This window comes from Falco biarmicus, chromosome 4, assembly GCF_023638135.1.
Source record: "Falco biarmicus isolate bFalBia1 chromosome 4, bFalBia1.pri, whole genome shotgun sequence".
Classification (NCBI taxonomy): domain Eukaryota; kingdom Metazoa; phylum Chordata; class Aves; order Falconiformes; family Falconidae; genus Falco; species Falco biarmicus.
In genome coordinates this window covers 38,923,361-38,950,549 of record NC_079291.1, presented here as the reverse complement: position 1 = coordinate 38,950,549, position 27,189 = coordinate 38,923,361, and the positions used below count along the sequence as shown (strand labels likewise).

Below are 27,189 nucleotides of genomic sequence, written 5' to 3'. Positions count from 1 at the left end.
CGGAAGCAGTATGTAATTCATAATAGTGCAGGTGAAACAGCTGGGGTTTTCTCTAGTCCCCCTTTTTTTTCTTTTTTTCTTTTTTTTTTTTTTTTTTGTGGTCAGGTCTTCTTGTGCTGTAAAAATTATTAGCTGAATTCTTTTCTTTTTTTTCTTAACAGGGAAGGAAGACACTCCATCATTGCTTGGTCTTTGTGGCTCTCTTACATCAGTAGCAAGCTACAAATCTCTTACAAGTCTGAAATCAAGTGAATATCTTGCAAGTCCCACAACAGAAATGACGAGTCCAGGCTTAACACCATCTTGAGATACATGCAAGGGCGAAGAACTTTGTGTTGTATGCATTTGGTTTGTGTTCCATAAAATGACTTGCAATGAAGACTACTAGTTCTGACTTCAAAAATGAGCTGCTTATTTTCTTTCTTTTCATGGTTACCTGTTTAATTCACAAATTCTGTCAGTTTTCATTCCCCTTTTTTTTTTCCCTGAAAAGTACTTCTCAGATTTTCTGTTTTAGTCTTGAAATATTTATATATGTCCTATACCTGACCAAAAACTTCAATCTGATGCTTATGACTGATTTTTAAAATGAAACAGTTGAAATCAGTCCCCTGCTTAATTGCCATGACTTCTGTTCCTCCTTGCAATGGCCTGGCCCTACTCTAGCCACGGTGCTTCTCTGCAGTGCTTTAAATATCTATCAACTCTTGCAGAACAGACAGGGAATCCTTAATGCCAGTCTTTGTAGGCAAATAAACATTTTACCTAAAAATCCAGCTTTTCATCTGTGTATGTGAAGTAGGATGTCAAATAGCATATTTAACCTATCACCTGCTCTTCTCAAGTTGACTCAGTGTTAGATTTTGCATTCCTGTTAATAATCATGGCACTTAGATGTCTGAATCACACTGAAGAATCACACTGAAACACTTACTAATTCTTGAAGTTGCATGTGAATAATAACTGTAAGTTGATCGTATAAAAATCAAGCATACTTAGCAATTTGTAAACATTGAGGAAACTCACTAAATGCTTTTGAGTGACTAGAGTCAAGATAATCAAATGTTATATGAGAGATTTTTGGTTTATTGGCCTTGCTGGAAAGATGGGGACTAAGGATGGTGGCGTGAGCACCTTGGGAAGTTTGGATTGTGTGTTTATTGGCAAGATCCCAAGGAGACTGTAAAAGGGGACACAAAGACAACGTAGTGACAGTATTCTCATGTTAAAGATTTCTTGTGTTCCTGTATTAGTGCAATATGTATTTTTCTTGATGAGGTAATACAGCAGAACTTATGTCAGTTTTCTCAAATTACTTGCCATTGATTTAAATTACTGATAGCAGGGGGTGGGCAGGGAAAGGGAGATGTTTTTTAGATGAAACTAACTTTCCAGATTACCCAACAGTTTCAAAGTTTGCAAATGAATTTTTGAATTGCAAACTATATTCTTAATTCTTTGTAAGATACAATGAATCCTTTATCTATGAATTTTGCTAATCAAGGTAATGCTTATAAGTATGATTAGTAACTTTTTAAACAAAACTTAAATGCATGTAAGTACATTGTATTTATAAGTGCTAGGGAAAATGCTTTTTTGTGCCAAAGAAGTTTCATAAATTGTTTACATGAGTAGCTGCAATACAAGACAGATTTTTAATTACTGCTTACTCTAGGTGTTTACAGTATGTCACTACACTCTGTACAGTTTCAGTTGATTTGTGTCTTGTAACAGTACCTTGGCACTACTACTATAATGTGGTCATTTTAAGGTGGGCTTGAAAGAAAGAGGATTCATTCTTACTTTTACTAAAAGCTACAGGAAATGCTTAGCCTTTGTAAGGATGAGGCTACGCATCTCTGGAACTCAAGGCACTGTTGGATTTAGCTGGAGGAGGTTCAAGATACATCTTCCCAACTTTCTGGTCCACAGTGCTGGAGGTCATTGCATCCATGGCAGGGTAGGCAACTACTGATGCCATTTTAATGCAGATTTTGAAAGCAGTTTAGCAAAATCCACCAGACCTTGTCTTTCAAGCCCTCATGTACCCACCCAGTTATTTCTCTGTAATAAACACTGACCATTAAATCCTTTCATACACTGCCAGAATGTCCATTACTTCATGGAACTTGTTATTTTGTTATCACATTAAGCACATGTTCTCTCTTGGCAGTTGAGTAACATTATGAAATACTAATTTGTAATTAGAGATGCATTTTTACTGCAAATACAATGAGGGAATCCAGATTCCACAAGTCAACATTCTGCGTCAAGGTACAGTGATGTAATTGGTCTTGTTTGCTGTTCAACACTCTCCCCCGTGTCAGTATTTTGGAGGGGGCTATAATCATGATCTTCAGTCATGGTCACTGCTGGCTCTTTTCTTGGAGCTACTGGTACGAAATTCATGTGTCATTCAACTGAAGTCTTTTATGTAGTCTGACACCACTGAGTTTCTGGGTGTCATTTTGTGCATGGGAAATCAGTTACATGCGTCTTTCTCGGTTCTTAACATTAATAATTTAAAAAAAAAAAAACTGAAAAATGCCAAAACTGTATGTTTTGTTGCCTTGACGTTCCATAAATGTTGCATGTAAATTAAAAGTTTTGCATCATCACTAATTACTAGTTTTTGTCTGTTTTAATGGTACAGGAGAAACAAATTACAGTATTACTGAGCTTATAGCAAATTCTTTCCTTGCAAAACAGGGAGAGTTTGTGTTTGTTGCTGTATTTCATTCAGTGTGGTCCAAAATCTGCTGTTACTGCTTTATTTCTCTTAGGCCATAGTTTGAGTTTCTAGTGTAAAGTTATTTTGAAAAATCACAATGGGGGACCAGTGTAAAATATCTCCTCGTGGCAGTACCCCTTGCCTGCAGTGTATGCTATAACTTTGTTCCTAGTGTCTTTACAACTAGAGCGTTTTTCAGTGTGAATAATTTTCACCAAGGCCAAAACCATACCAGAATACCTTCTTGGCAGTAGAATAGGACTGAAGTCCATTTCTCGGGTAAAGCACACCCAAAAGCTGGTGTCTGAATGACCCAGCTACTGAGTTGCTTTTGTACCAGCACACCCTCTCATTATAATATGCAAAAAATAAAATTCAACCACTATTAAATGCAAGAAAATTCAAACAACAGAAACCAAAATTCAACAGCGATGCATGAAAGAAAGGATATAGGGAGGGTAATTAAAAAAAAAAATCATACAGAGGAGGCCGATTCAGTAAGCGCAGTGCCTATGGGCAAGTGAGATGCTGCAGTGTTCGTAATACGGGTGTGCAGCACGCTGCAGCAGGCAGTGGCTGCGTCTGTAGCAGTACGCTAAATGTGCTCTCCCCTCAGGCTGCCTCAGCTGTGTGTCTAACTGGCACGGAGCCACGCGTGTTCATGCCAGCAAGCCTTGCCTTCAGAACGGGTGATTCCACACCAGCCGTGTGTGGAGAATGCTCCCCAGCAGGGAGCCTGGCCCTGCTTTGGACCTTTGTGACAGAGACCGCTTGCACCTCCTGAAAGTACGCAGGAACAGAAAGTTCCTCTGGAACACCTGTACAGGCAGTTGTCTTCAGTGCCTGGGTATGCTTTGATTTCTTAGGCGTATTACCTTAAACTGAAGAGCCACTGCAGCGCCTACCAACATAGTCACTATGCTGTCTGGGTTTCTAATGAGCATGAGGTACTTTCTCCAGCTTGATCTTAAGCAGTTTTCATTTTAAATAAACCTGAGAAGCAGCTGAAGACTACTTTATAATATGCATTTACACAAAACAGAGCTACAACTGACAAACACAGACAGAATTAAACACATATTAAGCAAGAATGATAAGCATTTATTGAATTCATTCTGTATCAACCTCCTTATGGAGGAATAATCATATCATAGAATTGGAAATGGAAAACATTTCCTAAACTTCCTTTTAAGTACCCAAAGAAAATGTGTAGTCAGACTGAAAATTAACGCAGTGGCTATTCTTCATTGCTCTGTCCAGCCTCAATTTTTTTCCCCCCTTTCAATCATCACTGAAGAACAGTCAGCAACTCTTAATTTCTTTTTCTTCACCCTTCCGTCTTCTATTTTCTTCTTTCTAGCTGTCTGTGCAAGAGAAGTCACAAAATCTTCAATGATAATTTAAGTGTCATGTGTATTTTCTTAGTCTTAAGAAAAAAGCAAATTTATCCTTTGTGAAGCAGCTAAGAATTAATTTGTATTTAGTTACCAAATATAATTGCAGAAATTCACTGGAGATTATACAAAACACCTTGACAGACTCAAATTTGGCACAATTTTGACCATGCAGCTGGATAAAGGAGGATTACAGATGTTGGTTCATTTTTTCATTGAAATGAGAGGGAAAAAAAAGACTCCATATTCCTATGTGCTGATCATTATGGCACAAGCAGGAGCAACTTCAAGCAGCTGTGGAATGGCACCTGCCCAGCAGAGAAAGCATTCACTATCATTTGTTTTCAGACTGAAGTGCTGCAGTACCATTTACAGTCACAATGTACCGATAGCACAGTGATAGTGGAGCAGTGCCCAGCTGTGACGCTACCTGCCCACGTTCCCCAAAACACTGAAATTACTGACTGTGGGTATTACCACTGTCACGACCTCGTGTGCTCACCCCTGCCATCCTGCGTGCCCTGCCTGCCTCAAGGCCATTCTGTCTCTGCCCCTTCTGTCTCTCCACAGAGCACTTTGACCTGCGGAGCTCTTCGCTCCAGCACAGAAGAGGTGGCTCTGGGGGCTGGCTGTGTGCCCTACCCCAAACGTCAGTGCAAACTTGCTGCTCCTGTGGGACAGGTAGAAACTTGTGACCTCTTGGTTGGAACAAGTGGTTCAGGAAGCCCTGAATCCTGAAATGGATAAAGTCAAGGAGGAAAGGGCTCAGGCACCGCTGGGCTGTACCCTGTGCCATAGGTATGTGTCTCAGCCCTTCAAGCCAACTGTTGAGTAAAAAGTGTGTATCCCCTGCCACTATCTCTTAAGATCCACAGCACCTTTGCTAAAATGGAAGAATGCCGCCCACATGTATAAATTATGGAATTTAGGCATCAACTTTCCCGCATTACAAGCAACCGTGATCTTGTCAGTGGAGTTTAGAAAGTGATTCAGTTTACGTAGACGTAGGAAAATAAGGCTGAATCCACTTGCCTGCACACAGCCATCTACTTCCACTTGAAATGCAAAGACATCTGCATGGAGCTTGTGCAAATGATGCACAACCTATGGAAAACTCTCCCTTTGGAACAGTATCAAGAAGCCAGGCAGAACACCCCCAGTCATCACACCTGTGTGTGGGCAACTGAACTGACAGTAGCTGATCAAGAGAACATCTCTATGCTGTTACTCACGTATCAAGACTTACATGTAAGTTTCCTAATCTATGAACAATGTTCCACCCAAAATGCCTGATAATATTGATACTTGGTGATGCCTTTCGTTCTGCTGGCATCAGTGCTCTGGAATACGCAAATCCCCAAGCTATGTCACCACTGTACAGCAAGTAAAGCTATCTAACCTCTTTCAGCAAACACAATTCTTCCAAGTCTTCCACCAACTGTATAGCCATTCACAAAAGGAACCCCAATGTACCAAACCAGCATTGTCAAAACTGACAAGTATTCAGGATTTGGAATGTCATTTAAGAATTAACTACTACAGGCTTTTATGTTAATGTAATTTTAATCTCAGTATCTTGTCATTTCCTCCTTAGGCTGCCAGGGTCACCATGATAGCACGCGTGCATTACAAAGGGCTTCTGTGCACGGCCACAACCGCGTATGGCCCCCACCATTCAACAGAACAGGACAACAGCAGCCTGGCCTATCAGGTAGACTTGCTGGCAAAAGAAAGACAGGGGAATCTCTTCCCCTACAGCCTGGGAGATGGGCGGGGGGCGCTGAACCGGTACACCTAAAGTAAGAAAGCTTAGGGAGGTGAGCATCCTGAGGTGGGCACACAGGAAGTCAAGAGCAGCTTTATATACATTCAAGGCTGAATTTTCAGTCTCCAGTTGTCATACGTATAAAGGAGGATATTCAAAAGCAAACCACTTTAAAAACAGTTTAGTTAAGAAGTGACACTGTTTTAGTCTGGTGATATTTGGGCTAGTAAATTATTGATAGAACTATCTGAATGTACATATTCACCAAAGGCAAAGTTTCACCCCCAGGTAAAGATTTACTTTTGTTTAATGAATGACAGTAGTTCTTCACAAAAAGATGTGAACCAGTAATTAGAATTCTTGAGGATGTGTAATCAGCTTGAACATTCACACTCTGAATATCCCTTTTCACTGTCATGTGAGGCTGGAAACTCTTATTCTCTCAGTTCCTGTCACATGGTGGTGATCCCTGACTGCCTTTGTCCATACTCAGGTAAAGACTGGAAGCACCACTTGAGTTTCCTCTTGATCCCCACTCAGCCACAACAGAGGAAAGGGAGAGAAGGTAGATGGTGCAGCTGTGAACGAGGGGTCTCAAAGAACTCTGTTAACTGATAATCACAGCACAGCATACATCTGCACTCACAAAATGTTACATAGTAACCTCCATATTCATACCGACTTGGATATGAATCATGGACTGAGCAGTGTGAAGCAAAACTTAGAAGCATTGACCATGAAATACATTTCTTTGAATGCTGGAAGAATGTTTAGTTATAGGTAGCTTGGAGGAACAAGGAACATCATACCACTCCATCATCCAGGGAAAAGTACTCTATTTTATTTGATATGGGCTGAAATGACTGCAGACATCTTGCTAAACACACTGATGTTTATCAAGACAAACTTGATAAAGATGATGAGCCACAGTGAAGCACAAGCATTTTGGCATGTAAGATGTAAAATACAACTTTCTGTGAGGTACAAAAGTAAACAAAATATTTGTGCGATTGAAATTAAGATTTTTTTCCATCTTTAAAGACCAAAGCAGTAAGTTTTTATCAGTGACTGACAGCTCTGTGAGTAAGTTATTTTCAGAACTAATACAGCACAGCAGCAACTTGTGGGAACTTCCCCAAAATAATTCACCAAAACATTTTTTTTATATGTAACAAAAGTTCTTGGCATGAAATAGCAATTAACTCTCAATGATTCTTCAATACTTGCTTTCTCTGGCAACAATGTGACAACATATATGCAATGTATATATACTATACACTTGGAAGGTTACAATTAATATCACAGCTGTCCCATATATTCTCAGACCACTGACAGCACAGGAACACTAAACCTTAAATACCATTCAACTGAAATCACCATCAAAAAGACAAACTCCCTAATATTAGGATACCTAATTTCCCTAAATTAGACTGAGATTTGATGGATTAAAATATGCTTAAGACCAGACATTATCACTGGGCCTCAAAAGATAATTGAGCCTGACAGACCACAAAAAGGACTCACAGGAAGAAAAAGGCAAATAGCTTTAAAGGAGACAGCTCTGATGGACAGATCCACTGAGGTCAAAGTTGCATGGGGAAAAAAAAGACATGATTTATTAAAACAAGCCTGACTTGAAAAAAAAATGGAGCTTTCACAGGGAGTCGAGAAACCCTGAAAGGTCCTAACAAGATTTGACAAAAAGACACTTGAGGTGGAAAAAAACCCACCCAAAACAGAAAATGCCATACTAGTGTTTTACAATTTCTCCAAATATATGCTGTACTAGTTAGTTTGTATGTTTATAATCCAGCTTCAACAAATTTACAATATAGGAAGGTATAGACAGAAGACTGGAGAAAGGACATAACTAAATCCAATGACTGAGCAGCACATGTACATACCTGACTAACTACATGGGGAAATACAGCTATGGCTTTATCCCTGGAGAAGAAAAACCTGTCAAGGAACAGAAAAACGTATTGCAAGACTATGCTCAAAACTTGCAGAAAAATCAAAGGAAAAATATTTTACATTTCCATTATGTATAAGCAGCAATAATTTGAATATTAGTTTTCTACTTATATATAAGCATCTCTGTAATTTTTTGAAATTAAGAGTATTTGCGCACTATTTTGTAAATAAGCTGAGTTTCTAAATGACAATAAATCTTCTAAATCCTTCTTATGTGACATGAAATATATATTTCCTCTTGTTGCAACAAAGGGTTTAGGAGCATGTAAATAATCTGCACAAAGATAAATTCCCAGCCTACAGCCCATAAACTGTAGCACAGCAGAATAATTAATCTGGCCTTCCTCTTGCTTCTGTCACTCCTGTGAAAAAAATCCAGAGGTCTGTCTCCTGGTTGATCCAACATTCACAGCCTACTAGTGATGACCATATACCCTGGCAAGCTCCTCATGCAATAAACAGTGGCTAACTAGTATTAATGCTACCATTAAATATTAATTCCTTGAACAAATCCTGCTGTATGGTTGTATAGGCAAGGTTCCATACCTTAGGAACATGCAGTATCTAAACCCAAGGAGCTTACATACTCCTAGTATCTGCAACTAGCCAGGACAAAAGAAAAAAGAACAAAAACATTTCAGGACATAAAATCCCCAAATAAAGGCATAGCTTTAAAATGTAAAGGCACGTTGTGCATATGTACAGTTGTAACTTTATTAGTTGACACTGAGCTAAGCTTTTTACTTGCTCTACAGGAACATTATTTTTTGCTATTTTCACTAAGTTCCAAACAAAATATAAGAAAGATTAAGCTGAATAAAACAAGATTTGCCTCTCAGATGCTAACAACTACTAATTGGGGGGTGGTGGTGGTTTCTTTTTAATGTACTTTAACCTACAAAATCACTTTAAATATACTTTTTATATATATAATGTGTATATATATATATAAAAATACATATATTTTTATATATATAATTTTCCAGAATAGCATATATAATTTATAAGCAGTGACGGGGTCGTGATGGCCGGAGGCAAAGCCCTCCTCAGTAACAACGTGCAGCACCCTCGGCCAGGCCCGCAGCCACTTGTCACAGCCCACACGTCCCCGCACAGCTGTGTCCTGCGCCGGGCCCGTGCCCCGGCCCGGGGGAGCCGTGCCCTCCCCGGCCGGCCCGCACCGCGCCTCTACGGGCGGCAGGGTGGCGCTGCCGGAGCTCACCGGACCAGGCGGCTGCCTAGGAGCGCCCCCGGGCCTGCCGGGAAGACCCTGCCCCGCGATTTCTGCCGGGAAGAGCGCCCACCGCTCCGCCGATCCCTGAGGCGACCCGAAGCGAAGCAGGGAGGCGGGGGGTAGCCCTACCCCCGCAGTAACGGCCGCCCGCCTCCCCTGCCGCCCTGCCCCTCGCGGGCGGAGTCCCGCCGCGGCCCGTCGTGCCTCCCCCTCCTTCCTTCCCTCCCTCCCTCCCTCCGCCTCCCTCCCTCCCCCCGCCTCCCCGCCGCGGCCCGGCATCCCTCAGCCCGCCCCCGGCGCGCGGCCCTAGCCAGCCCGCCCTCTCCCGCGTGCGCGCGCGCGGGGCCGACCGTTGGCGAGGCGCGGCCCGCGGCGGGGCAGCGGCCGCCGCTGGGTGCTCGGCGCGTGGAGGCGCGAGGCCTCGCGCTGGCGGGAAGCCGGGTGAGGCGGCGCGGCACCGGCGGGGACACGCTCCGGCTCCCGCTTCGGCGGCTGCGGCGGAGAGGGCCGGGGGCGCGGGTGGCCGGGCTGCGGCGGGAGGGGCGGGCTTGGAGCCGCTGGGGGAGGCGGGCTGGCGCGGGGAGCTTAGCGGCTCTGCTGCCCCCCGCAGGTGTGCCGGCGGCTGGAGAGCAGAGGAGGATGTGACTTCGCGGGAAGATGAAACCGAGCGCTGTGGAGACCACCGCCAAGGGAGCGCCTCCCCGTAAGCGGCGGGTCGCTGGGGGTGACCGGGGAGGGGGCGGGGGGAGCTGGTGCGCCCTGGCTCGGAGCTCGGGGTGGGGGGTTCCAGTCTGTTCGAAAGCCGGCGGGATCGCTTTCAGCGGCCGCCGCCGCCGCCGCCTTCCCGGCTCTCGTGAGATGCCGGCGGCCCGCCGGGTGCTGGGCTGGGTTTGGTGGGTGAGAGCTCTTTGCGCCGGCTTTGTTAGTGGCGGACAGTCGAAACCACCTTTGCGTGGTTTGAGGAATTGAACGTAAAAGCGTGTACCTGAAAAGGCAGCTGGCGGACTTGCTGTCTGCTGCAAGCTGCTGGCAGTGCAGAGAAGCCAGGAGCAGAGCTGAAATGCGCTAGGCCGCTGCGCCGCCGGGCAGCTCTCTGCCGGTACCGGGGTGGCCCCGGGGTATTAAACCGCAGTCGCTTTGTGAGGGAGACTCTTCACTGTTACTGCGGTACTGCTGACTCGCTCCGATCTTTTTTATTATCCCTAAGAAGTTTAATATGTATTTTCCAATCGTAACTCCAGTATTTAGTGTGTTAGTTTTTGAGCTGGCCTGGCCATCACGTGTGTGTGCTGGATATAATACCATATTCGATCCCTGGTCATGTTCGGAATTTCACTTGCACACGTGCAATCAATCTTCTCTGTTCAGATTCTGAATCAGTTAACACTATCCTAAGATTCCCCATTTCCCTATTTCTCTAATTATACAAATCTGACTGCTGTTCCTGCTTCACTTACATGTGTGTTCAGAATCCTGCAGCGTGAGTAGTGGTTCTGCTCCCTCTCCCATCTAAGACCATTTCAGGGAGGGACTGTTTTGCATGTTGGTTTTTTGTCTCCAGAAGAGGCCTGCTCACTGCCTGTAGCAGCTCTCATTGTTTCTTCTGAGCTTCTCCAGAAGAGAAGCAGCTAGAAGTAGGGCATCAGGCAGTGGGGAAGAAAAGACAGTGTAAAACTAATGATGTGCAAATCTTGGGTGGTCCTCTGTCATTGTAAATGGATTCCTGTGGAAGTATGTATGAACAGAGAAGGTACAATTACTGTCACCTAATAATGTTCAGGTTTTCAGCTGTGTTTAGCTACAGGGACTTCATGGGTTGTGTGTTGCTTCTGTGGATTTAGGACCCCTCAAAGTATTCCTCTTTCTTGTACTTGTGCAGCCTCCCCTAGAAATTACATCTTCATGTCAACAGTATTCTTTGGCAGCAAGCTACACAGGGTTGCCCTGTTGCACAGAGAATCAACTCCTGTTTTTCATTTTGTAGCTGACTCCCATACCTCTTCTACTGGAATAGGCTGTTTAGCCATTCTGTGTTCTTGATTTTGTATATCTGTATTATTCCTCTAAATCTCTTTTGCAGGTTGTATTTAAGCTGTGGCTGAGTACTGCATTTATGAAGTGGCATAAAAAGTTTACCCATTTTATTTTCTGTTTCTTAGCAATTTCTTTTTTTTTTTTCTTTTCTGATTGCTGCTCAATATTGGGCTGATGTTCTTGTAGAACTTTACCACACTCCAAGATCTCCTGGAGAAGTGAGACTTATTTCTCACTCAGACTGAATTTTTTTTATTTGCTTATTAAAATGTCTAGCCTAACAGTTAGGTCACATGGATAGCTCTGCATTGAGCATCAGGAAAGTTCATCAGCACAGTTTAATTGCTGTATGTGATTTCTTAGTTTTAGAGTAAAATACACTGGGACAGAAAGAGTGTTCATAACTAGAAAAGTTTAGTTTTCCTGGGTCTCTGGTAGATGCTCAAAATTCAGATAAATAGTAGGATCTAGGTCTTGTATTCTTTGCTGTTTCAGTTACTTTTGACTGTTTTTTGTTATGGTGAGTCTATATTAATCCTTTCTGTTTCAGATGAATGAGACAGATTCTGTTCTAAAATAGTGTTCTTCTCAGTGACTGTGCAAGTAGCGTATGTAGTGTAGTAGATCGCAAATACTTGCCAGATGGGTGAGAAAATTGATGGTATTGTATAGCAACTGAAATAAAAAGTCCATTTTAGGATGTGATTTTAAGAAGACACCTTTAAGGGTTATATGTAGTATTATTATTAATGATATACTGGTTTTGACGTGTTTAGCATACAGCTATTTTTTCCAAATCCTATATTGCATGGAAGATTGCCCTGCCATATCCATAACTTAGGAATTTTCCTTTTTAAAAAGTAAAAACCAAACACAGTTCATAAAACACAGTTCTTTTAAATTCCCTTTTCTTTTTGCAGCAAATGGAATGCAAGCAAAACCAGAAAAGATAAGATCTTCTCTGAAGAATGTGAAAAAAGATATAGGAAAACCAGAGAAATATAAATACAAGCCTCTCACTGGGAAGGTGTTTTACCTCGATATTCCATCAAATGTGATCTCTGAAAAAATAGGAAGGGACCTCAAAGAGCTAGGAGGGGTAAGTTAATGAGCAGAGACCTTTATGAAACTAGAAGAAAACTGCGCATGTGGAATGCCTTTTCCATGTTTTTTTATAACTGCATTTTAATATTATTTGTATTTTATAAGTGATGGAATTCTCTTTTATGCTTGTCTTAAGCTAATTGTTTGTATTAAACATTATGAACAAATTATTTTGGTTTTTTTGCTAGAAGCTGCTTTGCGAATTGTAACGAAAGTGTTTAATATAAATGCTTGTTTTCATTTGATTATTAATTTGCTTAAAATTTTATCCAAATTAAGTTTTATTGTTTGAAATGATTTTTTTTCCTGCTGCTTCTGACTATATTGACATGTTTACACATTACTAACAAAAGTTGCTGAACTGAACCTGAAAGAGATTAGAGGAAGTGTTTTGCATATGCTTACTAGAAGTTGGTAACTTCAGTAAGTACTTTCTGCACAGAGTATGTTAATGAGTATTTTTAAATACTCTTATTTAAATAATAAATTCTGTAAGCATCTTAGTACTTCCCCCCCAATTCTCTCTTCTGTATGGAAGAAACACTAATACAAGCAAGTGCATGCTATGTTAGTAACACTCAAGCAATGCAATTGCTTAGTCCACTTTAAAGTTGAATATTTTGAATTAGTGTTGAGGAATCTTGCCAGTTAAATGTCCTGTAACCACAGAAGCAAAAGAGATCTGCTTAAATTGCTAGATAATACTGAACGTGGCTTTGGCAATACTACTTTGACCTCAGAGCTGCACTGAGCAGTTTTATGGAATTGAAACTTGTAAATCAAGATGCTGTCTGAAATTATAGTAGAGGCAAGGAATAGCGATAATGTGGTTTCAAGTTAAATGCATCTCCTTTACATTTAGCATTAAATAAGTGCATGCTATCATCTGTCTTTCTCCCTAAACCAGAATTTTAGAAATTCATATGTGAAAGGTAAGGTTGCAAATAAAAGACTGAAAAGGAAGGTTTTCTGTTTTATTCTGAGGAGTATATGCCTACCGAGGTGTTCAACACCCTCAAGTTCAGCTGCCATGTGTGTTTTGTTGTTTCTTGTGTGGAGTGCATGCAAAAGTGCCTATGTCCCCATTTCTGTAAAAGGTACATAAAGCGGAATTGGAAGGCACAATTTCAAGCTTGCTGCCTGTGTGATTTGTGCTTTCCATACTGATTAGTAGAGAAGAGGAAAACACTTTTAAGCTACATAAACTGGCTAGAAGTAACAAGGTAGATAGAGCTGATAATCACACAACGGTTGGTAGTAAAAGACTGAAGGAGCAAAGTGGAAGAGAATAAGCACAGCAAACCCACATATTCTAAGATTTCCATATTCAGCAAGACAAAAATCTACCTAAGTCTTCTACCTTTTTGAGAAGTATTACGAATACTGTAGGTGTGAAACATAACTAACCTGAAGTTTTAATTGTTCTACTGGTTCTAAACTCAGTAAATTCATAGCTGCTTGCAAACTCTTAAGTTACATTTATATAAATGTGCCTTTAAGTTTGGCTGAGCAATTCTATGTAATTTCTGTTGCATATATAAACTCTGATTTAGCTTGAATTCTTCTGTTATTTCTCAATGCAGTGTTTGAATTTTTCCATTTGAAAAGTGTTACAGGTAGATAGTTCAAAGAATGACAATAATCAAAACAGAGCTTGATAAAGATTACAAGATTAAAAAATTGAAATTGGAATTTGTGACTAGGACTACAGCTCAATTGTAATAGTCATCCAGATCTTTAGAAAATATCTTCTCATTAATTCAATGGTTTTTAACTATTCTAGAAGCTTTGTCACTTTAAAGTATGCAATATAAAATTGAGTTACTGATTTATTGTCTTGAACTAATTATTTGCTTTATATCTTTATATTTAGAGAGTGGAGAGTTTCCTTAGTAAAGATATCAGCTATCTGGTGTCTAATAAAAAGGAGGCAAAATTTGCACCATCTCTTGGTCAGATTTCTCCTGTTCCTAGCCCAGAATCTGCACATAATGGAGGAAATAGTTCACCTCATCCTAGCAACCGAAAAGATCGACATGACAGAAGTTCATTTAAGATAGGAGATACAGTAAGTTTCTTAATAATAGAACTGCAAATCAGGTACAACCTGTGGGATATACTCTTATTTTTTTCCTATTTTGTTTTCTGAAGATGGCAATATATTCCTTGGGTGAATAAGGTGGTTTTAAACATTTATTTTTTTTAACAGGTCAAACATACTTTTAAACTAGTTCAGGCTAACTTGTTAAACCTAACTAACTTAAACTAATTAAGCAGTTTCAAAAAGTAATTAAAAAAGGAGCCTTTTCTGCAAATAAGCAGACTACACTAAAATCTGTTGTAATATAGTACATCTGACACAATTAAACATTGACATTGTTATGTTTGACAACTGAATCAATTATGGGTAGGCTTGCGGTGTCATCCAGTGAATGGTTCCTGTCTCTTTAGCAACACAGCCTATTAAAATCTGGCTGCTGTGATGCTGTTACTGCAGGTATCTACAGAAGCACTTTTTGATAGTAGTCCAAGGAAATAATTAAAATTGAACATTATGAATATTAAGTTTTTCTGAGCTCTTTCTTAGAGGATCATGTTAATTGCAATAGTTAATATTTGAATTCATGCAGGTTTACGTGAAGTTTCTTACATGGGCAAGTCTTACGCCCTTTCAAAATACAGTTAGAAACAATTAACTGTACTAAATACACAGTGCTTATTTAGGAAGTTGACTGCAAGCCAGTCTGTGGGATGGTTTTAGTGTTACATTGGTGAGATCACCTGATTTTGGAAATAGCCTGGATAGGTAAAGACATGCTCATTATGAATAAATGGCATACAGTACAAAAGGAGATGCACTGGTGAGAGAAAAGATGGGGATAAGACCGAGGCTATGATTATATTCATGACTGTTAGCTTAATCTGGCACAGGTCTAGCTGGTGAAAACTCATGGTTTGCTGTGTGTCGCTGGCTGCTTGTTCTGTGTTGTTCCAGCACTAACACTGCTTCAGCCATGCAGTGACCTTCTTTGGCTGAAAATAAGCACTTGTTCTTTTTTTTGACTCTTTTTTTTCTTCCCCCAGACTGTATCAACCATAATCCTGTGAGGAAGATGTGAATTAATGAAAAATAGCAGTACAGTGAACAAAAGGAGATTATCATAGCTGAAATATGTATTTGTTAGCAAGTTGTAAATTGTCTTTTTTGAAATGAGTTCTTACCTGTTAAAAATGTGTTTCTGTTTTAATATAGGTAGGTATGAGCAGAGGAAAATCCTTAGTTGAAAAAGCAATCAAAGAGCAGGTAAGCCAAGTAATTAACAAATTTGTGCTTGAGAAACTTCAGGTTTGCTCTTCTGGAAAACAAGCAGTAGTAACAGTGATCTTGGAGTTCTAAGAGAGAAGTCCCTCATGGAATGCACAGGCAGAAGTGAAGGGATTGTCCTAAGTAAAACTGTTAGGTCATGCTTTCTGGGTGCTTCCTTAAGAGTTGAAAGTCTGTAGAGTCTTACGACTAGTATTATCATCTAGCTAGCATGTATATATATATGTGTGTGTATATATATATATATAAAATAGCTAATGTTTGAGAAGTGTTCTTGAAGTTAAAGTGAATGTATAAATTCACTGTCTTAAAAATCTTTCTACAAAATGTGACAATAGAGAACAGTTTTGGCTTTTTGAAAGGTTAAATACAATCTTTTGATAGTGAAGTGCTGTGACACAGAGGAGAAGTCAGTTGAGGAGAGCAGTAGTCCTTTGGCAAGAAGCAAATCATCTGCACTTTGATCTCAGCTTTTCAAGTACATGTTGTAATTATTTGACATAATCAACTATATATTGTTTAATATTACTAATATAATTTATTGTTTGCAGGACTTAATCCCCTCTGGTAGTATACTGTCCAATGCTTTGAATTGGGGAGTGAAGATACTTCATATTGATGGTAAATATTGTTGTTTGATGAAGCCTAACCTGAACTTGCAATGTTCTTTTAATTATTTTGTTGAATTCAAAATACTAAAAATGACATACTACTTCAAGCATACAAAATAAACTCAGCTGAGTATAATTCTCCCTCTTTTTGCCAGATGTTAAAAATTACATTGAACAAAAGAAAAAGGAGCTCTACCTAATCAAAAGAGCAGGCAGTTCTTTTAAAGATGTGGTAAGTGGCTCTTTGCCATTTGTGAAAATGCAGTTTGTTTCATTAACTGGGAAAACACAGGTGTATGAAATACACTGCAAGGCTGTGAGCCTTACAGATTTTTTTTAATAAAGTCTTGCTCATGTTCAGTTTTTCCCAGACCAGTGTGTTGTATGAATTAATTTCAAAAACATTTGAAAAATAGCAGTATTATTAACAAATAAATCCCATAGTAGCATTGATTAAATAATGTGTAGACCTTTACTCTTGCAAAGGATATCTAAGAATCAGAAGTACCCAACTGTCTGCAACTTCCATTCTGCCAGCTTCAAAAATAATAAGTAATAAATTTGTAGTTTGGTTTTAGTATAATGTAGATTGTGGTTAAATTCCCTTGTATAATTTTCCCTATGACACAGTGTTTAGAAACCCTTCCCTTTTGATGGACCATTTTGAAGAATCACAGTTACATTTCCTGAAGAAACTTGTGTAGAGAATCTGTCAGTTGCTCAAGTCAGCATCTTTTCGTTCCTAGTCTTTTAAAAGAAGTAGCATAAAGTATCTTTGAGCTATTCTGCCAATAATGCAGTCAGCATGTGAAAATCTTGATTTCTCCAGATTTCAGTGTCCCACTATCATACACTAAAACTTTTAGCTGTTTGTGTGCTCTGTCTGCACTTGCTTTGTAATATAAATTAAACATGTAAAGTTGTACAGTTATCTAGTCCAGGTGGGGATCTGTGATACGTAAATGGAAACATACCATCTAGTGTATGTTACGGGTTTTTTTGGAATGCAATATTGACTGATTATTGAGGCCACATGAAATCTCCTGCTAGATCATCTGTGTGTCAGTGTTTATGGATAGAAGGGGGTGTGTGTGTTTGCAAGTAGTCTAAGATACAAGTTTGTACCTTTACCAGAACCAATTACAGCTAAATGCTGATACTTGAATGTAAACTTTACTCTTTTCTGAAAACAAAATACTCCTTTTAATTTTAATCTTAATTGCTTTAAAAAACAAAACAAAACACAAAACCAACCTGTGTGAATACTTTCAAATGAGTAGATTTGTTTTAATTGGAAGATGTTTCTGTCTGCAGTTTTTGGTGGCAGTTTACAGCTTTAGTTAGCTAGCAGTGTTGTAAAAATGTTAACTGTATTTAAGAATCAGCTTTCAACCATGGCATGATATTTTGGGGGAGGAGAGAGGGTAAGGGTATAAATTTACCTTTGTGTGGTTTTCATCTGATTTTGGGTTTAGGAAAAATAAATGTCTCAAGGAGAACACTTTGTGTGTGTGTGTGTGGTGTAAAAATACATATATATGTATTTGGGAAACATGTCACCATACTTCTGAAGTACTAATGAGCTTAGTTTCCTGGAAAATTCATTGTGACTGTGTATGAAGTCATGATTAACACAGGCAGACCCTTGTAACTTAATTAGCTACAGCTAAATCTTTGAGTCAAGTGCAGAATAATATTCACAGAAATTTTATGCCTTCTCCTTTTTTTTTTTTTTTTTTTTTCAATAGGGGAAACAAATTGCTGCTCAAAAGTCAAGAAGTAAGTATTTCAGAATTTGTAGAGGTTTCTGTTTCGCTTTATTTTCTGAATGCTTAAAAATGTACTGCAGTTCTCATCTGTTCAAGTGTGCTGCTGCGTTCTAGTTTGTATGTTGAAGGAAAGCATGTAGAAAAACTATTGAAATCAAGAGTTTGTCAAAACATGTAGATAACAAGTTCTAAAATAATGTCTGTTCAGTTACTCCGCTACTGGAGCAGCTTGCTGAATGAAGAAAAGTATTTCTCTCAATTCCTTTTTCTTCCCCCCGTTGAGCAGGTAGACTGAAAAATCCATTTGTCAAGGTGGAAGACAGAAGTTGGTAAGTGTTGTCTTCATGCATCAGTAATATGGTTCTCAAACAGTTAGTAAGCCTTAAGGAAGTAGCCTTCAGATTTCAGTTCCCTTTTGGCTTCCTGACTTTAGATGCCAGCCATACTGTCCTGTTATTGTAAGACAGAATTTTCATGTCTGCATGCTCTGCATAGCTATTTGTGTTTAGCCACTGAATGAGATTGAGCAAGTAGTAGTATGGTAGGGAACATTTACGATAGGTAACGGAAGTGAAAAGTTAGTATGCATCTCCAGTTTGTAGATCATGAGAGTGGGTTTCTTTGGGTTACGTTCTGCCAAGAGCCATATGAATCAAAAGGAAACGTGGAAGCTTTGAACCTTGACATCTTTTCTTAGATCCATATCCTCTAGACCAAAACACCAGTTAAACTTTGTGCTAAATTCCAGTCCTGTAGTCTCAACTCAATAAAATTCATCTCCTGCAGAGATTGTTTAGGTGTAAGGAAAGGGAAGTTGTTATAGTTAAAATCATCCCTTGATTTAGGTTTATTTTCCTGTTCAATCATTTCTTTTTTTAAAAAAACCGAAATTATTTCAATATCCGCAGTAGCATGAAATCTGATACTTTCAGCCTTTAAAATTTTCATATCTTTCTGGTCCTGTAATCAATCAGACCTGGTTGTGTAAGGAGGTACCAGTTTGCCAGAAGTGAGAGAAGAATGAATTATAAAAAATGTGCAGTTCTGCACAGCATATTCTGTACTTTACATTCTGAACTAACTTCTGCTTTATGATGATCTTCATAAGCTCCAAATTCTTTGACCTGATTTCTTTGACACTTTCCTAAATTAAAAGAGAGATCTAAACCTGGTCTTATACTGTGAGCTGGTGTAGTAGGCATGAGGGGCATGAGAATAGGGGGAGAACTGGACAATCACAGTTCTAAGTACAAGAAATTGGTATATAAATATGTATGAGTTTGACTTCTGAATATAGCTGGGTACTAAACATCTGAAACACTTTTAAATGTTTATGTAACTTAATGTTTTTTAAATGTTTATGCAATGTAAGTAACAGTTTGGAAGCAGAACAAGATGCTTAGCTGTCCCTATTATGTTTTTCCAGACTTGCTCTTTTTCTTCCGCCTGGGTAGCTTGTAACAGCAATGTGGGGAAAAAAAATCAGACTGAACTCTGCCATCAGCATTTTGGTCACATGGTTCAGTATGTGAATTTTGGCATGTCCTATTTTAAACATTTTTAATATATTCAGATCACTGGTACAGTTGCTAGTTCTGAGTGCAGTGGTGTACAGGAGAATTACCTTTCTAGAAAATGAAAAGGTCAGATTTTATATTTTGAATGATGTATTGATTAAAATTTTTCAAAAAGGGAAAATGGTAAAATGGGAAAAAAATAATGCATTGGATGTTGGGAACTGCTGTAGCTACTTCCACAGGAACACAGTTGCACAATCATCCAAATTGTTAGTTTTATTGGTTACCCAACTCTCAAGTTGGGTAGACATAGATAGGCAAGTAAATAGGCACGAAAGCCATACCCCAGGGAATATGTGACACCTATGGAAACTCAAGGCAAATCTATTTTGAGAAAGTATCAAGTTTATAGGAAAGAAGGAATTACTTGTTCTAGGATATTTATCTGCTTAGCATTCTATGTACATTAAGAGAAATACTTCTTTTCAATATTTTTGACCTGATTGTAATTTGTGCTGTTAACTCCTTTTTTTTTTCATTTCTGATGGTTCTAATGCATTGCTGATGGTTTCAATGTTTTGTCTAATACAGCCACTACCGACCATTTTATCTGCAGTTACCCAGTTTTCCAGTTCTGAACTACTGTGTCCCAAAACCGTATAGTCCATTTGAGGTGGATAGGAAGCATCCTGCTGGTCAAAAGCAAACTCAGTCTAAGCAAAGGTTTGTTGAAAACTTGTAATTGAGGAGTGGATAGAGGAGAGGGTGGTTCTCTAAATTAATCCTAAGTAATTGTTTCCTAAAATAAGTGCTCTGCTTCTAATTTTGTGTGATATTTAATACTAATAGCCATGTCTGAGCTGATGTGTTTGCCACACTGTAGCTGTTCGTGTCTGTCTATCTTTCTGTCCCCTCTTTACCTGTCTTTAGTCCTTTTTTTGGACATACAGATGCATACATCCAAAAATGTGGCCTTGTCCTTTCAGTGTGGGTCAGCATAAGATATTTTTTTCCTTTCTGGCACTGGTTTCTTCTTTGTCCTCATCTTGGATGTCATCCAGTAAGTATTTGACAGGAAGTGGATTACTAAGTCATCTTTTGATACTTTTTGGTATAATGCTAAAGTAGGCAGAAAAAAAAAAAATAAACCAGTGACTCACAGTGCAAAATCATTGTTGATAAAAAGTGCATGTTGTTGATAAAGTCTAATTCATAGAAATTAGACTCTGCAAATATGGCTTCAACTCTTCAGAGATGAAAAGTGGATGCCAGCTGCCTAGTAGAATTGCAGTTGGTCTTACGGCAAGTGTTTATATGATAGATTTTGGTATTCAGGGTCTATTTGAGCACTCCAGGTGCAGTTAGAACTTTCAGTAAATCAATTTTACTATTTGAAACTACTTAGGGGAGTCTTAATTATCTGGTTTTTGGTGAATCACGCTATTGTTTTGAATTTCCTCTACCTAGCATATCTGGAGTATTAATGATTCTTTCATTGATTTCTCAAATTGATTCACATGAGAGGCTAAAGATATTTAGGTGAAAGTAAGCTTTGCTGTATGTGGAACTTTGAAGTGTTAAAAAAAGGGAGGAGAATATTCCTTTCGTTTATATGGATACAAGGAATATGATACATTAAAAAATTCACGAGTTACGTTTGAATAAATATTCCTATTTAATCTTTCAGGCTGGCACATGCCAAAGAGGGATTTAGGTGGGAGATTTTTTTCATATTCTGCACGTAAATGTGAGGTATGTCAGTTTCAGGAGAGAGTAGGGGGGAGTGCTCACTTGTTTTATTTTATCTGGGAGAAAACCATGTTGAGGTGAAGTTGTCAGTTCTGCTTGGTTCTGTGTTGGGTAAGACCTGTAGATGTTACTCAATCTTCAGATGCTGAATTCTGTTGCTTATATCCTGCTTTACTTGTTTGTTGTGATTTTTACAGTGGTAAAGAGGGAAGGTGGAAAGGCTGGTGTAATAGGTGCCACCTAACTGTGTACGTTTACTGTCCTGTGGAACCCAGCAAATGCTGGGGCAGGCATTACCAACTTAAGATTTATTGATTGAAAGCAGTATACCCTTACTATGCCGAGCAATACACTGCTATGCTTTGTAAGTTAGATTTTCAGGACAGGTTTTTTTGACGTAAAGTCCTGAGCTTACATCTCTGCACATGCTTAGTAAAGTCTGTCAGAATGATTTTTGGCTAGACAGGGAGATGGCACTATTCCTCTGGAGTAAAAGGGAAGTAGACACTGGTTTTGCTTTAGCACTAGTTGATCATCTTTAGGTGGTTTAATAGTGAATTGCAGGAAACAGTAGCTCTCCCCAGATGAGGACTTTGAAGGTTGTGGAGCAGCTATTGAAAACCTCTTCATGTTCTAATCTCCAGGAACAACTTTAGGTTCATTTCCTCATATTTCCACTTAGCCTGTGCCTATAAAAACAGGTCAAAACAGCATTTGGTCAGCATATTCAAAACCTGCCTATAACCAACAAATGTGACTGTTCTTTACTTTTACTGAAGAATGAGAGGTCATCTGTTAGACCAGGTGGTTTTGCTGCATGTTTTATTGGCATCAGAAATACTGACAGTGGATGCAATGTTAGAAGACTTTCCTTTTTTTTTTCTGGTTTGATTTTATCAAGTCTTTTCTTTTATCAGCTATGCCCAGAGATTTCCATATGTCCTATGATTTGTCAAGTGAGGGTTTTTTGGTTAGCAATTTTGCATTGTTTACTCTGAGTCAGTGATAGTAGTACATCTGTACTAACCTGTATGTTTTATGCTTACGTAGAGTTCTACAGGGTCTGGCTGTCTTTTTGCAGTAAATAATTTTCTTTTTTTTTATCAATATGTAATTTTTCTCTGTTTTTCCTAAGCATTGATTAACAATGTAAATAATTTGAGGGTAAATAAAGCTTTTGCTATTTTTTTTAAGTGAATAAGAATGAACGTGCTGTGAGAGGCAAGTATAGAGCTCAGCTCCATATTTGATACTCATTAATATATCTTTTCTATTAACAGAAACAAAATAAATAGTGAGAAGGACTGTGGAACTCCTGTTCAGCTCCCTCAGAAGGACAAAAAAAAGAGAGGATATTGTGAATGTTGTGGGAAGAAATATGACGATCTGCAAATAGTATGTGAAATGTCAAGTATATGCTTTGATACAGTTATTAAAGAAATTTCTCCACCCTATGCATCCTGTAGTGGAGCCTCAGGAAGAATCTTAGTTTATTTGGCACAGTGGAAAGATGCAGCTTGAGCTGGATGCCTCTGGAGAGGGACCCTGAATAAGGAAATCCCTGGGCAATTATACCCTTACAGTCTTAGGTTTTCCTGCCCCTCGTGTGACGGTTCAGTCCAATAATAATATTAAGGTCTCGGGTCTCCTTGTTCTTCAGTGGGTCTTGTCATTGTGTCTCAGCAGACTGTTTCTTCCCTTATCTCTGAGGTGGCAGCTTCTGCTGATGGGGGGTAGTGGCCTTTCTTGATTCCTTATCTCCTGGCGCAAACCAGCTCTGGGCCTCCTTTTACTTAAATAGGCAGTTTCAGTGTATTAGGTGAAAGTTCACAGCTTGTGGCCTAAGGCTTCAGCAAATTTAGCTACTAATGCTAAGCAGTTAATTCCAGCTGGTTTCAGTCCAGTATTCCTTAACAGCAGTCATATTTCTTAAGTGTGGTATCAACAGTGGTTTCTACTTGCTAGTTTAATGTATTGTGTATCTTAAAAGATTTTTCTGAATATATCTCCTAAAAAGCAGCGAGTGGGTATTTTTTTCGCTTGTAGGTTTTAATTCTTGATTGCTGCTTCATTGTATGATACCTGAAGGCACTAAGTAGTTCATGTCTCAGAGACACTGGTAATAAATGAATGATATTTACTTACTCCTCTATATTGTACTGATGACTTGTATATTTATATCTGTAGTATTAGATTTGTTTTCTGTTTTTTCTTTTAATTCCAGCATCTTGAAAGTGAGCAGCACCAAAATTTTGCGCACAGCACACAGTACCAAGTTGTTGATGACATAATCTCAAATTTTGTTTATGAGTTTGTTGAATACAAAGATGATGCCAAAAAAATGAGAAGGTAAGTTACATGTTCTAAAATTTAAATACTCTTGAGTTAAAACATTGAACATAAAGATACTTTGTTCTGAAATTGTGGATTTGGTACAGAATAAATTAATATTTTTTGCTCTGAAATCACTGAAATTTGCAATGCAGTTGTATCTGGGAATTCAGTTCTATAAAGCAGAAATTAGAAGTGCAGATGGCATCACAGGAAAATGAGAGTGAAAGGAATTGCCAAAATTTGTCCTGCCTATCTTTCTGCCTCAGAAAAGCAAGATCTGCTGTACTAAAATATTGGTGACAGGAGGACAGCAATGTCTGGACATCTTGCTCTACAAACTTTGTTGTCATTCTTAGTGGCCTAAGAACAGCAGATGGTAGCCTTCTCAGTCAGAATGACCTTACCAGTGGAAAAACTTTTCCTAGTCTAATCTAGGTCTTCCAATCTATACTAAGCTCTCATGGCTTCTATCCTGTCTGTGCTGGACAAAGAAAGCAGATTTTCCTTTCTTCATAGCTCAAAAGCTTAAATGGGAGAGAAAGACATGTTTTATGTCTTGGACTGTAGGCATCAGTATCTTCATTACTTGAAACAGTAACTCAATTCAAGATTGCTCTGATTTTTTGGAAATTATTTGGAAGATAAGGAATAAGTATTTTTTTTAAAAAAAAAAGACAAAGATATTCTTAGTGACATCAAAGGAAACGCAAAGAGTCATGCAACTGCTAGCCTAATGAAGGCAGGCCTTTATTCCTTTTGTGATTTAAAAGTACTCAAGAGTGGTTAGGTTTGAAATACTGTGTCAAGAAAATCATATAACTATGCTAATTTTGTATGTATATATCATAGAATATTTGTAAGTATTTGTAGAAATTTTGCATTATGTTCATTAACTTTTGTTCTGTATACTACTGTGAAATTTTACTGAAATAATAGACTACTTTGTGTATTTTTAAAACAATTTTATGAGTTGCAGAAATCAATAAGAGAACATCAAATTCAAATATAAGGTGCTCTGTTCCTGTAGAAATAATGTGTTGCTACCCTAAATATATCTTCCCTTTAAAGTAAAAGCAAAAATTGCTTTGTCAGTTCAGTTGATTTTCTAGAATCACTTGCATATGGAATTGTTACCCGTGTTTTTTTGAAGTGTTCGTTACTGATTTTAAACAATTTAATTGTAGGTCAAAATGTAGTACAGGATGTTTTTCTTCTATTACTGGAAAGATAACTAGACCGGATGAGCTGAAAGAACAACTGAAAAAGCAACGCATTTCATTGAAAAGTTACTTGTGGAAGGATACAGCAATGAGGGCGCTCAAACTGGATCACCAGCCTGCAGAAGTACAACTGAATTCTGTACCAATACCTACCCCTGTTTCTGGATCTGTCTGTTCAGTTCTTCATTGCCATCTGTCACAACCTTCAGAACTAAAAAGGAAGATCAGAAATAATGATGAAAATATTGAAACTGATTGCTCCTGTGCTGCAAACTTAAGAGAAAATGTGGTATCATCAAATTTCTTACAGCCACCCCCTCAGAAGGATAACAATGCATGCATGGAGAACTTGCCTCAAGCTTATGATCCATTCAGTAAAGAAATACTGGAACCAGAAGTAAATAAAAAGAATTTACAGTGTTTTCAGGAAGGCATGTGTACTTTATATTCTCAGACTCCAGTTACAGATTTTAGTGATAAAAACCTATCACAGCCAAAACGAAAATTAAATAATGCAGTAGTTCTACCAGCAAAGTGTTTGAAAAAAACAGATGCCAATCCTACGTTTGTCAAGAAGCATCGTGATTTATGTGATAATCATCAACAGATGCAGCACATTGTAGTTCTGGAGGCTGAGGTATCTGATACTGCTGTAAACAAAGAACTTAATGAATTGTCTGCCAGCTCTGCACACAGTTCACCGCCTGGAAAGCTGCACAGAAAAGTAAAGCTTTACTTGGGAAGAAACAAAAGAGAACTCCGGAAACAGGATATGGAGTTATGCTTAAAGTATACAGATGGACTGTCTGTTTCCGAAGACAAGTTCTTGTAGCTCACCAGTGCAGGCCCTACCAGTATCATTTCAGACAAGTGAAAGAAACTCAGAATTTGGAGGTTTTTCAGGTTACACTGTAAACATCAACTGGCATGAAAGCTATGTGGGGAGGGCAGAATATAAATGTTAGGTGGTTATTATTTTCCTCTTCATCCCCATTTGCTGGATTTTAATGCTGCTTTATTTAATATAATGATTTTTCAAATAAACTTGCAAATTTAAGATTTTATTCTTGGAGACTTTAATCGTTGTATTATATGTACAGATGGTTTGGCTTTCAGGTTTTTTAATGCAAAAACTTCTGTATATGTAAGTATGAAAAATAAAACTAAGGTGTTTTGTTTGGTTTTCTTAAAAGGTACTGCTTTATCACAGCTAGTAAAAGGCTCTGACTGCAAATTTGGGGGTAAATTAATTGCCAGGCAAAACGAATAAGTGTGATGTAGCTGCATTTGGATGGAATAATTTTCTAAAATCATTTATTATGGTACATTCTAAATAACCACATTATAAATAACTGGATGTTCCATTGTAAATAAGGCAGTCCGTTACTTATGGACTACTGATGTTTTTGAGATTTGGTTGGTTCCCTTCCCATTCCTTCTGCTGCTGCTTTATTAGAGAATGCAAAACAAGATGTATGTAATCACAAAGAAATAGTATTAGGAAAGCATGTTATTTTTTTGCCTGCTCTGACATAATTTATTATTAGACTAAAACTAGCTGTGTTTTGTATTTCATCCAATAGGAAAGCAGTAATGTATACTTTTATTTTTCTTTTTTTTAAAAAAACAAACACAAAAGCAACATAGCAACAACGACAAAAAAACAAGCAATGGGTTTCTGATTGACTCTAGTAACTTGTTTAGTTTGGGGTTTTTTTTCTTTCAGAGTGACCAGTTGGTCTGACTAGCTTACAGGCACAGTGACAGACACAAGTGAGAACAGAGAAAGATTTGAAGTACTGACAAAGTTTTCCCAGAGCTGATGTCTTTCAGAACTTCTGTACTTGTAAATCAGTGCAGGGCGTGGGTATGGAATTACAGGAGGTAATTGCAAAGCTTTATTAGTAAATGTAAGTGCCTTAAGGTCATGTAAGAGTTTTAAACCAGCAGAAAATATTCCTTGCTTTTTGCATAACTTGTTTGCATTTTTATCTGTTGCCCATTTAATATTTGCAAACTTACTCTGTCAGTGTTAAAGTGCTTTCAGTCATTGCATACTGTTGTCTATCCTTATAGGATATTTTCTACAAGGAGTAGGTAAAGCTTGGTGTGCAGGAATGGGTGAAGAAAATGATACCAAATTACTATCCTTTAAAGAACATATGAATTGTAAGCTTAATGATGAAAGTAGCTGCCTAGGCTGTTGCTGTCACCCTGAAGGTGACATTCCTTATTCCACTGTTCCTGTACTTGCCTGTAGAGTCTGGTAAGAACTGCTTTTGGTCAACTCTGTCTTACTGGTCACTTCTGGCTTGATTTATAGTTTCTTCTGGTCTGGATTCACATAAGAAAATTCTATAGAAAGCCATTACAGAAATGAGCAAAATTAACATTTTAAAAAGGAGTTGATCTTGAATATATGTATCCA

The 27,189-nt window shown here is 38.5% G+C and overlaps 2 protein-coding genes and 1 long non-coding RNA gene across 4 annotated transcripts in view; 2 read left to right on the top strand and 1 right to left on the bottom strand.

The window, feature by feature from the left end:
- Positions 1 to 2,109, top strand: part of RUNDC3B (RUN domain containing 3B) — a 55,428-nt gene extending 53,319 nt beyond the window's left edge. Inside the window, exon 11 of the mRNA XM_056337696.1 lies at positions 162 to 2,109. Coding sequence (XP_056193671.1) covers positions 162 to 307 — 146 coding nt within the window. The 3' untranslated portion in view covers positions 308 to 2,109. The remainder of the gene's footprint in view (positions 1 to 161) is intronic.
- Positions 2,110 to 3,811: 1,702 nt separating this feature from the next.
- Positions 3,812 to 9,268, bottom strand: LOC130149168 (uncharacterized). Of its 2 annotated transcripts, XR_008821821.1 has the most exons (3): positions 8,411 to 9,268; positions 7,795 to 7,849; positions 3,812 to 4,095 (listed from the first exon to the last, which is right to left on the bottom strand). It is a non-coding gene; the product is annotated as an uncharacterized LOC130149168 (long non-coding RNA). The 2 variants fall into 2 exon arrangements; XR_008821820.1 differs by having other exon boundaries at positions 7,795 to 9,268.
- Positions 9,269 to 9,390: 122 nt separating this feature from the next.
- Positions 9,391 to 25,825, top strand: DBF4 (DBF4 zinc finger). The gene is given in 14 exon segments (XM_056337040.1): positions 9,391 to 9,539; positions 9,709 to 9,801; positions 12,053 to 12,231; positions 14,110 to 14,304; positions 15,490 to 15,540; positions 16,113 to 16,182; positions 16,328 to 16,404; positions 17,921 to 17,951; positions 18,228 to 18,270; positions 20,050 to 20,181; positions 22,488 to 22,602; positions 23,432 to 23,556; positions 24,726 to 25,587; positions 25,589 to 25,825. Coding segments are annotated over 13 exon segments (2,064 nt in total). The 5' UTR covers positions 9,391 to 9,539; positions 9,709 to 9,755; the 3' UTR covers positions 25,727 to 25,825.
- The last annotated feature ends 1,364 nt before the right edge of the window (positions 25,826 to 27,189 follow it).